Here is a 13,593-nt window from a genome sequence, read left to right as displayed (position 1 = left end):
CCACATTTCTTACACTTATTTTTACAAACTCAGCATTTATCTAACAGCTACGATTAACTTATAGACTCATATTTTGTCTTTTTGTTTTAATGACAATGAAATGTTTATGTACTTACAAGATTTTAGATTTGTATATTATTGTGTTTGTTTGTATTTTTATCTTATCAAGAGAAGCTTCATAAACATTTAATTGTACTGCTGATATAATAACAATAAAGTTCATTAATTCATGAAATACTTTATCCACCTACAGTGTATTTAAGTGCACATATATAAATAATGATTTCATTTTCATCAAGATTGACATGACATAAACATCTTATTAAAACTATTAACTATTAATTTGACAAAAAGGCAAAAGTTTTAGCACCTATATAAAAGTATAACATTTTTGTGCATTTTGGGCCACTTTAAGAAAAGACATCAAATTTAAGAGTTAAAGACATTTTGTGGTTAAAAAAATTGTAATTAATTTGTTTCTATTAATACTTACCAAAGTTATCCAGTGGGCCGGATTGGACCCCTTCGCAGGCCGGTTCTGGCCCACGAGCCATATGTTTGACACCCGTGTTATAGAGAATGTAGTGTTTAGAGGAGAGGAAATAAAGGAAATAAAGGAAATAAAGGAGGCAGACAGCAGATCTCAGTTGGTTCCTGTGGTTTATATTATTTATTACAGTATGAACACACAGACTGCTGCATGTCATTAAAAACAAACACCAGGTAATAATGGGGGAGTGTGCTTCTGTGTCAGAGTGGCTCATTACAACAACAACCAAGGCTTTATTTTATTTATTAATTATTATCATTACTGTAACACAATAAGGGCACTGTAAGGTGGAGGAGAGGAAACAAAAAAACACCACTGAAGAAGAGAAGAAGAAGAAGAAGAGGTGATTTTTGTTCATTATTGGCACAACAAAAGCTGCTTCCAGTGATCTGAACTATGACATCACAAAGCTTGTTTTGTATTTTTTTTTATCGTAGCTGCACAGATTTGCACAGACGACGACGACGAGGCAAAACCAATTTTTTTTTAAAAACAGGCACATGTATGACTTTTGAGTGACACTTATAATAATCCCTCCCCTTCTTCTTCAGACTGCAATGCATGAAAAAAGAAAAAGAGAGAAATGTCCTGGGTTGAGTTTTGATAGTGCATCTTAGTTGACTTCAACAACTAAGCTTTAAAAAAAAGAAAGAAAAAGAAGTAAAACCGTACATACCGACAGTTGATTGAGGCAGATTACAGTACCGAAGCATCATGATTATCTGTGAAGGGCTTCGGAGCAGGAAGTAGAACCAGAGACGACTTCAAGCTCTTTAACAGGAAATAGTAGGACCTTCTAAACGGTGATTACATATATTTACATTAACTCTTATATATATATCTGTGCTGCTATTTGTTCTGTGTGACAGATACATTTAATACAGTTAATCCCTTAGTGAAGTGCTGAAAGGTTACGGAGGAAGCACGAGAATCACAACAAAAAAAAATCGTACTGGCAAAGAGAGCAAATTTTTAAAATGAAGGGACCTTTTTTCTTCTTCTACACATTTTAGAGAGAGAGAGATAATAAGCTCTACTGTCAGTGTTCAAGTGTCTTCCCTAAAAAAACTATCATTGCACCTTCATGTGAGAACATTGGTTCGACCAATCAGAGGAGAGGGATTAAGCAGGATTTTGGACAAAAGACACGATGATGATGATGATGGTGATGATGACTTCCTGTGAGGTGCACACACACTCACACACACACAGACAGGAAGTGGCAGGGACCTTCTACTGGACCTTGGTGACGGAGTCGTGGATGGACTGGGCGACGTAGTCGATGTTCTTGGTGGTCAAGCCGCACATGTTGATGCGACCGCTGGCCATCAGGTACACGTGCTTCTCTTTGATCATGTACTCAACCTGCTTGGCTGTAAGACGAGGAGGGGGGGAGGGGGGAGGAGGGGGGCACAAGGAGGTTATTCAGAGAGAAGGAGAAGAAGAAGAAGAAGAAGAGGTGTCTGTCTGTCTGTGTGTGTGTGTGTGTGTGTGATTCTGTGTGTGTGTGTTGTGTGATTCTATCTGTGTGTGTGTGTGTGTGTGTGTGTGTGTGTGTGTGTGTGTGTGTGTGTGTGTGTGTGATTCTGTCTGTGTGTGTGTGTGTGTGTGATTCTGTCTGTGTGTTTGTGTGTGTGTGATTCTGATTCTGTGTGTGTGTGTGTGTGTGTGTGTGTGTGTGTGTGTGTGTGTGTGTGTGTGATTCTGTCTGTGTGTTTGTGTGTGTGTGATTCTGATTCTGTGTGTGTCTGTCTGTCTGTGTATGTGTGTGATTCTGTCTGTTCCTGTGTGTGTGTGAAAATCTGTGTGAGTGAGTGTGTGTCTGTCTGTCTGTGTGTCTTTGTGTGTGTGTATTTGTGTGTGTGTGTGTGTGTGTGTGTGTGTGTGTGTGTATGTCTGTTTGTGTGTGTTTGTTTGTATCTGTATGTATGTATGTATGTGTGTGTCTGTCTGTCTGTCAGTGTGTATATGTGTGTATATATGTGTATGTCTCTGTGTGTATTTATGTGTGTTTCCTACTCACGATTCAGGCCTGTGAAGCTGAACATGCCGATCTGCTGGGTGATGTGATCCCAGGTTCCTGGAGTTCCCAAAGCCTGAAGCTTAGACTTCAGCTCGTCCCTCATCAGCAGGACGCGGTCGGCCATCGTCTTCACGTTGCCCTTCCTACACGAGAAGAAGAGGAGAGGAGGAGGAGAAGAGGAGGAGAGGAGGAGGAGAGGAGAGGAGAAGGAGGAGGAGAGGAGGAGATGAGGAGGAGAGGAGGACAAGACGAGAGTAGGAGAGGAAGAGGGGAGGAGGGGAGAGGAGGACGAGAGGAGGAAAGGAGGACAAGAGGAAGAGAGGAGGACGAGAGGAGGAAGAGAGGAGGAGAGAAGGACAAGACGAGATGAGGAGGAGAGAAGGAGGACAAGAGGAAGATGAGAGGAGGACGAGAGGAGGACGAAAGGAAGAGAGGAGGATGAGAGGAGGAGGAAGAGAGGAGGACGAGAGGAGGTTGAGGAGAGGAGGACAAGAGGAAGAGGAGAGGAGGAGAAGAGGAAGACGAGAGGAGGACGAAAGGAGGACGAGAGGAGGACGAGACGAAGACAAGAGGACGAGAGGAGGACAAGAGGACAAGAGGAGGACGAGGAAAGGAGGACAAGAGGAGGACGAGAGACAGAAAGAAAGAAAGAGGAGAACAGTGATGAAATGCTCCACATGAAACTAAAATAGATTCCCGCTTTGGGAAATCTGAGAGCATCAAAATGTGGTTTAAATATTTTAAAGGTAACTTATAAAAGCTCAACGTGCTGCAGTGAAACACGTTTTCTATCCTTAGATCCTAAACTTAGAGGAACATGAAATATAACATTGTTTATCCTGAGTGGAGGAACTTTCAGGGTTTAGCTCACTAGTTGGATTTAATATTTACTTTTAGAGATACCTTTTCAGATTTGATACATCAGCCTTTAAAAACTGCGTACCACCAGACACTAGGTGGCAGTAGTGAGTCACAGCCGATGCTACGTGGGTAATGCTACGTGGCTAATGCTACGTGGCTAACGACGGAGCGGCTCTGTGAGGAACGTACCACTCTGCGAACAGCTCGGGGCAGTTGAGGGTCTTGCTGACGACGCGCGCTCCCTGAGACGGAGGGTTGGACCAGGTCGTCCTGACGATCTTCTCCATCTGAGACATGATGCGGGTCAGGTTCTCCGTATCCTTGGCAACCACGGTAAGGTTTCCGACTCTCTCATCTGAGCGAGACAAACGGAGAGAAGAAGAGCGGTTATTGTTCAAATGTATGATGAGGATGAGTGATGTTCCTACTAGGGGTGCAAAATGTCCGATACATTTCTGGAAACTTTCAATGGGAATTATGGGAATATATGGGAATTAACTGGAAATTTAGGGCAATTTATACAAACTGGATCAACTGTAAACAAACATAATCATAACATTTGGTTCTCATAAGCAGACATGCATGCAAACTAACACAATTTTATAAAAACAACTACATTTTGACTGACTTATTTGTGATTAGAACTTTAATTCTTTCATTAAAACAACAAAAATGTGCATGTGGAGGAGTGCACACTGCATGTAGGAGCTGTGGACCTGCAGTAAGTAATGTGCTATGTGCATGTGAGGTGAGATATTCAACTGTATTTGCATTAAATCTGGTTGTTTAAACAAGATTATGCTACAAGATGTTTTGTTTTTTTCTAACTACATTAAGTTCCCTGTTAAAGGCTAACATGCTATTTTGTAAATTTCCAGTTCATTTTCCCATATATTCCTGTTAATTCCCATAAATTCCCATATATTCCTGTTAATTCCCATATATTCCTGTTTATTCCCATAAATTCCTGTTTATTCCCATAAATTCCAATATATTCCTGTTAATTCCCATATATTCCTGTATATCCCATAAATTCCAATATATTCCTGTTAATTCTCATATATTCCTGTTAATTCCCATATATTCCTGTTAATTCCCATAAATTTCCATATATTCCTGTTTATTCCCATAAATTCCAATATATTCCTGTTAATTCCCATATATTCCTGTTTATTCCCATATATTCCTGTTAATTCCCATATATTCCTGTTAATTCACATAAATTCCCATATATTCTTGTTTATTCCCATAAATTCCAATATATTCCTGTTAATTCCCATATATTCCTGTTTATTCCCATACATTCCCATATATTCCTGTTAATTTTCCAATGGATAGTTTCCCACTTTGAAAATTCACTCAATTGTGTGTATTTGTGTATTTGTGTATGTGTGTGTGTGTGTGTGTGTGTGTGTGTGTGTGTGTGTGTGTGTGTGTGTGTGTGTGTGTGTGTGTGTGTGTGTGTGTGTGTATGTGTGTGTGTGTGTGTGTGTGTGTGTATCATATGAACTCACTGTACAGTCCAAAGTTTTTGGAGAAGGACTGAGACACAAAGAGCTCAAATCCCTCAGACACAAAGTAGCGGATGGCCCAAGCGTCTTTATCCAGACTGCCGGAGGCGAAACCCTGATAGGCCGAGTCGAAGAAAACCAACAGATTCCTCCTCTGGAAAAAGAAGAGAAAAAAAACAGGATATGAAGAAAAAGAAAGATTAAAAAGATGCACAACAGCAGCAACAGAAACACTATGTGCTGTATTTTGCAGTATAAACCACGACACTGTCACATGATCTGTTTTTACCTTCATGACTTCAGCGATCTTCTTCCACTCCTCCTGGGTCGGGTCGGTGCCGGTGGGGTTGTGTGCGCAGGCGTGGAGGACAAAGACCGAATGCTCTGGAGCTTTCTGAGAAGAGAGGAAGAGTCAAAGCTTAAAGTCTAAGTATATTAATTTTAAATGTTCCACTTCCTGCTTTTGTCACATTTAGGGACCTATTTTATCGATCTATAGCGCATGGCGTGAAGCGCGTGGCGCAAGTGCCTTTGGGGCGGGTCCAAATCCACTTTTGTTATTTTAACGGTGGAAAAATGGTCAAGGGGTCGGACTTAAATCTCCTCATTAATCATAGGAGGATTGGTCACATGACTATTGACAGTCTTATTGATCATATCTAGGAGCATATTGGACTCTTGATGATGCGCTCCTTTAATAACAGTGAAATATGCACCAGTGACTTTAGACCTGGTTTTTCTTGGTCAGTAGCGCAATCGCTTTTCTCTGCCTCAAAATAGCAACGCTCCACCAATGCGCCTGCCTGACCACACCTCATTTTGAGACCAACACGCCCATATAGGCGCACAGACTGGTGCAAGTGCATTTGCTATTTAGACAACGTGGGCGCAGGGCGAGAAAATGACAACTGCGCCGGGGCAAACTAACAAAGATGGGGCCCTTTATGTTTCTCATCTGTTCAAATATTAAAAACAAAATGTATAAATAATTAGTCATTTTATTCCACATTACAGGCGTTTTTTTTTAATTAACACAGTCAAAGTTATACTGGACGACCTGTTACCTAACTTCTTCTTCTTCTTTTGTTGAGTCATCTTTATAAAAATAATGATGAAAAAAAAGGTAAGAGTGCTGAAATTGAGCGACCTCTACTCCGCTCATTTCACTGTGCCCGTCCTCACCTCCAGGTCATCCAGCAGTCCGCTCAGATCCAAACCTCTCTTAGCAGCATCCCAGTAGTGGTAAGGCCGGATGTCTTTGAAGCCGGCGTCACCGAACACACCGTTGTGGTTCTCTGAGGAAAGAGACGCAGAAAAAAAAACAGTGTTTAACCCTCCTGTTCACCTTCCTGAGTCAAGGAAGGAAGGGAGGAAGAAGGAAGGGAGGGGGGGAGGAAGGAAGGGAGGAAGAAGGAAGGGAGGGGGGGAGGAAGGAAGGGAGGAAGAAGGAAGGGAGGGAGGAAGGATGAAGGAGGGAGAGAGGAAGGATGAAGGAGGAAGGAAGGAAGGAAGAGAGGAAGAAGGAAGGAAAGGAGGGAGGAAGAAGGAAGGAAAGGAGGGAGGGATGAAGGAAGGAAGGAAGAAGGAAAGGAAAGGAGGGAGGGAGGTAGGAAGGGAGGAAGAAGGAGGAAGTAAGGGAAGAAATAAGGGAGGAAGAAGGAAGGAAATGAGGGAGGGAGGAAGGAACGAAGGAAGAAGGGAGGAAGGAAGGGAGGAAAGAAAAGAAGGAAGGGAGGAAGGAAAGGAAGGAATGAAGGACGGAAGAAAGAAGGAAGGAAGGAAGGTAGGAGGGAGGGAGGGAGAAGGGAAAAGAGGAAGGAAGGAAAGAAGGACGGAGGAAAGAAGGAAGGAAGGAAGGACAGAAGGAAGGAAGAAAGGGGGATGGAGGAAGGAAAGAAAGAAGCAAGGAAAGAGAGAGGAAGGAAAGAAAGAAAGAAGGAGGGAGGGAGGAAGGACAGACGGAAGGAAGGAAGGGAGGAAAGAAGGAACAGTCAAAACATACGGGGTCAGTTTGACCCGGGAGGACGACACGAAGGTTAAAAATCTCTCAGGTCAGTAAATCAGGTATCACATTAATCTCACTCTACAGGTGTTGACGTACCCCAGGTGGGAGCTGAGACGTAGACGGGTGTGGCTGTGTTGTTGGTGCCGTTGTACCAGCGGCGCAGGAACTCTGCACCGATCCTCAAAGCACCGGTTCCACCGAGACACTGGACTCCTCCCACCTGAGAGGACAGCGGGAGGGGAACGTGAATAAAAGGAGCTAAAAACCTTAGTTAGTACACTTATATACTGACTCTGTTGAGAGTGTGTGTGTGTGTGTGTGTGTGTGTGTGTGTGTGTGTGTGTGTGTGTGTGTGTGTGTGTGTGTCTGTGTGTCTCTCTAACCCTGTTCTCCTTGATGGCGGGGCTGTCGTCTCCCAGGGCAACCTTGGAGGCGGCGGAGCGAAACTCGGGCAGGCCGAGGATGGGCAGGTACTCGTGGTTCAGGCTGGCGTCGTCCACAATGAGCTTCTCCACCTTCTTCACCACGGGCAGCACCCAGGGCTCGCAGTCATCAGTACGGTAAGCTGCAGGGGACACAAAGACATGATTAGGTATCCTGGGATCCACACAAGTAAACATTACATCATATTATAAAATCATACAGTGATAAAAACCAAGAAGTAACAGAGAAAAATGATGCGAACGCGGAAGTAACTTAAAACTGCATTCTATCAAAAGGCCACCAGGGGGCGACCGTTTTGGTGTCAAAAGGACTTCCGTCTCTATACAAGTCAATGGAGAATTCACCAACTTCTCACTTGATTTCTAACCTCAGTAAACGTTTTCAAAATGTGTTTATGGTCTCAATCGCTAGTTTAAAGCCTTCTTCAATGCAGTATGATGTTCATTTGGGACATTTTGGCCTCCCTGATTTTATATGTGACGATAAAGCAGGGTATGCATTAGGGCGTGGCTACGTCGTGATTGACAGGTTGATTGGTTCACAGGTTCAGGAGGGCGCCTCTGGCTCCTCCTGATGCCCATATAAGTAGAATCCGTGTTTTTACTTTTCCCAGCATGCACCTGAAATTTTCAAGATGGCGCTGCTCAGATCCGATACTATTGGCTTCCGAGCAGCAGTCCGCAAACCAATGGGTGACGTCACGGATATTACATCCATTTTATATATACAGTCTATGCTTCCCAGGCATCCTGGAAAACCTGGAAAATGATCGACCAATTTTCCAGTCATGTAAAAAACACATGAGAGGAAAAAGTAAAAAGTCCTAGAAAAGCAGATTCCTCCTTCCTTTGCGTCTCTCTGCCTTGTGAGTGAACGCAAGCAGTTTATAGAAAGGTTCTTAATGCTATTGTTGTTAGCATAAATGAATGGGATTTAACATGGAGAAAATTAGCATCATTTTTAAAACTCATTCCACGTCATATCCCCCTAAAGTTAAAGCTCAATATCTCAATGTAGTAAGACTGAAGGAAGTGTTTTAGTGTCTCTGGATGAAGTTTTATTTAAAAGAACGCTGCTTAAATATACACATAATAAAAAATAATGTCTGAAATAATAAAGATAAGAGGTGCAGACTGAAGTGAGAGTGTGTGTGAGAGAGAAAAACAGTGTAATGTCTGTATATCTGGAGGTCACCCTCACTGGCCACATGTGTGTGTCTCAGTGTGTGTGTGTGTGTGTGTGTGCTGCACATATTTGACTCCTGAAGAACTTTAGCTCGCTCAGTTCGTACTGTACGAGGCCGATGCAGAGCTGTATCAAATATCAGACCTTTATACACACACACACACACACACACACACACACACACACACACACACACACACACACACACACACACACACACACACACACACACACACACACACACACACACACACACACACACACACACACAGGTTACTACGAATCAAAGAGAAGACACATTGGGAAACAGTCAGAGGAAGGTTTGTTATGTTGGAATCAGCTGGAGGAATATCTGCTGTAGCTCTGAAATGACTTCAGTGAATAAAAGGAAGAAAAAAAACATTTTAAAAAAGGTGATAAATTATAAATAAAGGCCAAAACTGTAGATGGAGGATTTCTGAGTGAGGATCTGAAAGAGTTTCTAGACTAAACTGGTTCAAGGCACTTAGATAAGGTTTTGGCATCAAGGTTTAAAAAAAAAAAAAAAAAAGAAGAAAAGAGTCCATGTTGCATCATAAGACGATGTGAACGAGGCGGCAGAAGAAGCATTCGTAGCTTTATTAGACTACAATATAACTAAATTAAGATATTAAACTGTCCTTCAGGCATAAAAACACAGACAGCAGAAAAGAAGAAACCAACAATGTTTTTAAGTCCTTTTTTTAAAGCTCTCAGTAGTCTGTGGTAATATAAAACCTTTTTGTAGCACCTGACCGAGCTGCACACACTGCCTCAGATGATGTCACCTGAGTCAGCGTCATTAAAGGCTGATGACAATAAAGTTTGAAAATAAAAATAAAAAAATCTGGAGGGTGTGGAGATACAAAGAAGTGAAGTAATCAGACCCTCTGCTGCAGACTAAGAGACTCGAGGCTACATCAACTGTTATTAACAAAACACAAGAACAATATCTGGTTTTAAAGCATCACTTTAGATCGAGAGTCCAACGATATTATAAAAGTGAAATGCTAAATAAATGGAGTACTGTTTTATTATTATACTGATGTCATTATATGCAACAACATGCTGTATTTTAGGGTGTTTTGGTGACATTAGTGTTGAGCTAAAGCTTCTTTTTTTCAATTTAAAGGCTTCATTTCTGTAGCAATGTTAGAAATGAATAAAATAAACAATGAATTCTTGTCTATTTGGTTATTTTAGTTTAGATGATTTTATGAGAAGCAAGACAACAGACTTATTTCCATTCTGGTCAATGATGTAAAAGAGAGTAAAGATGATTAAGTGTCAAAAATATAACCAATAAAAACACTTGCAGATTCAGCATTATGAGCATATACTTTAGGCTTTCCATAAGCCATAATTTGACCATCTGTTTTTTTAAATTATAGGGGTTTGTGCTTGGTGGAAACAACCACGTCTGCATGCTGGTATTAAAACCTCAACAAGCTCAACCTGTTCTACAGTGAGAATGAGAGTTAACTTCAACCTCACATAGCTAGTCTGACATATTCAAGGAGTTTGAGCTCAGTAATAGATGTTCAGAGGCACAATAACCTGTCAAAATGTCACACTAAATCAATAATGTGAATGTCATCACTCTGTACAACATTATGCATGAGTGTAGTTACTTTACGTGCTTTACTTCACTGTGTAAATCTCAGGAACATTGCATATAGATGTATGTATATCTCAGATTTTCTGCATATTGCATACTTCTTTTTATCTGTATGAACATATCAGGAACTTCTGCATATTGCACATTTATAAACACAAAAATGCAGTTTACTGTATATAGTATTTTACATATTTTACCCTATTTTTGTCTTATTTATTGTTGATTTTATATCTACACTCTCACCCTGACGCTGCTACTTTTTCCACTGTGCTGTTGTGTCAATTTGGATTCCCCTCAAGGACGATGAATAAAGATGCATCTCATCTTGTGTCAGTTTCTCAAACATCCTGCAAAGGCATTAATTAAAGATGACGTCACTTCTGCACCTGTCACACGATGCAGTGAGCACAGTTTGTCCCTGACAGGTGAGAAATGATCAGAACAGGCTGGTTAAGATGTTAAAGAAGAAGGGTTAACGTGTCAAAAATGGCATGAGTTAGACAAGGGTGTCAAACATAAGGCCCTTGGGCTAGAATCGGCCCGCCAAGGAGTCTAATCCGGCCCACTGGATAACTACTGTAAAATGCTGCTTCAAAGGGTTTTTCCCCCCCATCCTGACCAGAATACAACAACAATTAATACATATAGTGGTCATATCATATCTAAACCATTCATATATTCAACATTGTGCAAAATGTTGTCAATCAGCAGCTTCTATGCAAAATAAAATGTAAACAACTGAGACATAATGTTGAAATAGCACTAATTTTTCAGGCTGTTCCTGTGTTTAATATATAAATGGTTTATTATAGTATTATTATTAGTATAGTTTATTATTATTTAGAGATTATTATGCAATGATTTTACTTGTCTGGTCCACTTGAGAGTTTAAATTAGGGTGTATGTGCACCTTTAAAATGAGTTTGACAGTGGCTGTGATATAGAAGAAATGATGCGTTCAAGGACACAAATGAGACAGTGGGAAAAAGTCAGACACCTGCTGTAATAATAACAACATGGTTTTTCTTTAAATGTTAAATGAGAGATGCTTTGTGGAGGTTAAATAGTGAAACAGCATAAGACAAGAAAAGGTTGTGCTTCTTTTTAAAAGTGTCATTTAATTTAAGTATAGATGGTGCGTTTACTGTATGCTGTGTTGACAGGAATACTGTACACATGATGCTCAGTAGCTTCACTGCTAGCTCGAAGCGAAGGTCAAATCAAAGAGCTGCTAAATGTTTAATAGTATAATAACAAACGTTAAAACATTTAACAAGCTCAGACACGGTCACACGGTGCTATACATGCTAAATAATAAGCTTCGGTATAGGAGAGTGTTTGCTGGGCTGACTCAGAGCAGAGCAACTCGAACATAGCATTAGCATTTAGCATTATCATTAGGATTTCCATTAGGATTAGCATTTAGCATTAGCATTAGCTTTACCTCCGACCCCCAGGTTCACTTTCTGCGGGTGGCTGTCCTCCCTGAAGTCAGCAGTCAGCTTGAAGACGGCTACCGGCGGGGCCTGTGGGACATCGCTGAATATGGACATGGCTCGGGTCAACGCGGATGATCCCGGTGCAAGAAGTGGAGCTGGAGGCGGAGGAGAGGAGAGCGGGGGAAGAAAGTGCTTCCAACGGCGGCGGAGGGTGAGTGAGACGGGGCCGGATTCAACCTTCAGTCGGCTGGAACAGGACAACCGGAGATGGGCGGGGGAGGAATCCACCAATGGGAAGGCGATGGAACCGTGACGTAATAGTGAAATAGCCAATGAGAGAGCGGGAATAAATTATATGTTGTTTTTTATTTATTTATCCTTATTTATTCAATATAAAATAAGTTTTAATAGTTGTTTATTATAATGTATATATTTGTATTTATTTTTAAATATATTATGCTCCAAAAACTAATTAGCCTAAAATGTGGATTTTGGTTTGATTTTACAATTTGAATTAGGGTATTGCTTTAATAAATGACATGTCTGGAAGTGGAGGCTAAAAGAGATAATAAAACAAATCAATTTTATGATAAAAAAAAAAGAAAACATTAAATGATAAATGTGACACCCATCTCGTTGTGACTTCATTTAAAGCACTAAATAAGGCCTGTAAAAATGTGTGGTGTCGTCTGAATATTGTATAATCTTCTAGTGTTCCATAAAGATCAGTAAAATAGAGCTTTGTATGTAGGTATGCATGCAGCACTGTACATGAGGATCAACACATATGTTTGCTCAAGTTTCATGGTTGTTTATTGTATATCTTTCTTCTTAATAATTCCCCTGTTTACATAATTAACAAACTACGAGCACAGAGCGCATGCTGCACAACATACACAATATAGTTTAGTTTATTTGGATCCCCATTAGACGTTACCAAGGCAACAGCTACTCTTCCCGGGGTCCATGTTAAAATAAATACAACCAATTACAATTAGACTTACAATATAACATAAATGCATACATAAATAGAGAATATATATATATATATATATATTATATATAGTAGGGTGAGCAGTACACAGAGACAGAATGCAAGATTATTATTACATCAAAGTAATCTAATGGCTGTTTCTATCTCGTATAAACTGGCATCTTTACTTTCCACAAACATTCAGTGATAAGACGTAAGTAGTTCAGATAAACCATTTAAAACCATCACAGTGTTGCATTTTGATGAACATCCAGCGTCATGCAGCAACACCTGAGTTCTGCCACAAGATGTCAGTGTGAGCATGCAGAGGAAAGTGCACAGTCACAATGACTTCAGGTTTCCTTCAGTTCATTTCAGTGTAAACATGTTAGAAAACAATGACTGAGGATCATTTCAAGTTATGTAAGAGAAACTGTTAATGTCGCTAATGTCTCCATCCGCTTTATTTTCTCAGTTAAACAGCTTTAAATCATTATACTGCACATGATGAACCAGAGTGCTGTGAGAATGAAGGAGGATAATTACATTAATGGTCACATGTGCTAAATTATAATAATTAAAATAATCACTTACAATTGTACTTGCATAAAAATATCCATCATTCTCAGGTTAAAGCTGCACAAATGTGAGAATTTCCTGTTTGTACTTTTCTGACATTAAAGTGAATTAAGTGTATTTTGTGTTTTGATTCTTATTAAGGAGAAAAAAGTGATTTCTGGGTGTGATCTTAAAGGGTTGTGAAGTTTGGACTTGTGACATTTCTGCTGAGTTGATTAATTGAGAAAGTGATCTGCAGATTTCTAGTAGCAGTCCTAAATGATTGATTGGATTTAAACAGCATTGTTAAAGCTGGTCAGTAGAGATAATCTAATCATATTTTGCTGCGTAGTTTCATTATCTTGTCAAATGTTTGCAATGAAAAATCTGCAGAGTAATTGAAGCTGC

The 13,593-nt window shown here is 40.4% G+C and overlaps 1 protein-coding gene across 1 annotated transcript; it reads right to left on the bottom strand.

The window, feature by feature from the left end:
• Positions 1-643: 643 nt before the first annotated feature.
• LOC133976830 (aspartate aminotransferase, cytoplasmic-like) lies at positions 644-11,904 on the bottom strand. The gene is made up of 9 exons (XM_062415028.1): positions 11,660-11,904; positions 7,334-7,515; positions 7,047-7,170; positions 6,128-6,240; positions 5,235-5,339; positions 4,949-5,099; positions 3,624-3,789; positions 2,574-2,716; positions 644-1,923 (listed from the first exon to the last, which is right to left on the bottom strand). Exons 1-9 carry the CDS (start codon positions 11,766-11,768, stop codon positions 1,784-1,786), a joined length of 1,233 nt encoding a protein of 410 aa, XP_062271012.1. The 5' UTR covers positions 11,769-11,904; the 3' UTR covers positions 644-1,783.
• Between the last annotated feature and the right edge of the window lie 1,689 nt (positions 11,905-13,593).

Source organism: Scomber scombrus, unplaced genomic scaffold (genome assembly GCF_963691925.1).
Source record: "Scomber scombrus unplaced genomic scaffold, fScoSco1.1 SCAFFOLD_469, whole genome shotgun sequence".
NCBI classification, from domain to species: Eukaryota; Metazoa; Chordata; class Actinopteri; order Scombriformes; family Scombridae; genus Scomber; species Scomber scombrus.
The sequence above is the reverse complement of the archived record's forward strand: the minus strand, read 5'-3'. Positions and strand labels throughout refer to the sequence as shown.

Excerpts from the sequence above, each read along its gene's own strand:
- LOC133976830 (XM_062415028.1), bottom strand. The coding sequence starts at position 11,768 with ATGTCCATATTCAGCGATGTCCCACAGGCCCCGCCGGTAGCCGTCTTC. Across the intron at positions 5,340-6,127 it reads GACTGCTGGATGACCTGGAG|AAAGCTCCAGAGCATTCGGT; the intron begins GTGAGGACGGGC and ends CTCTCTTCTCAG. Across the intron at positions 3,790-4,948 it reads CAAAAACTTTGGACTGTACA|ATGAGAGAGTCGGAAACCTT; the intron begins GTGAGTTCATAT and ends TGTCTCGCTCAG.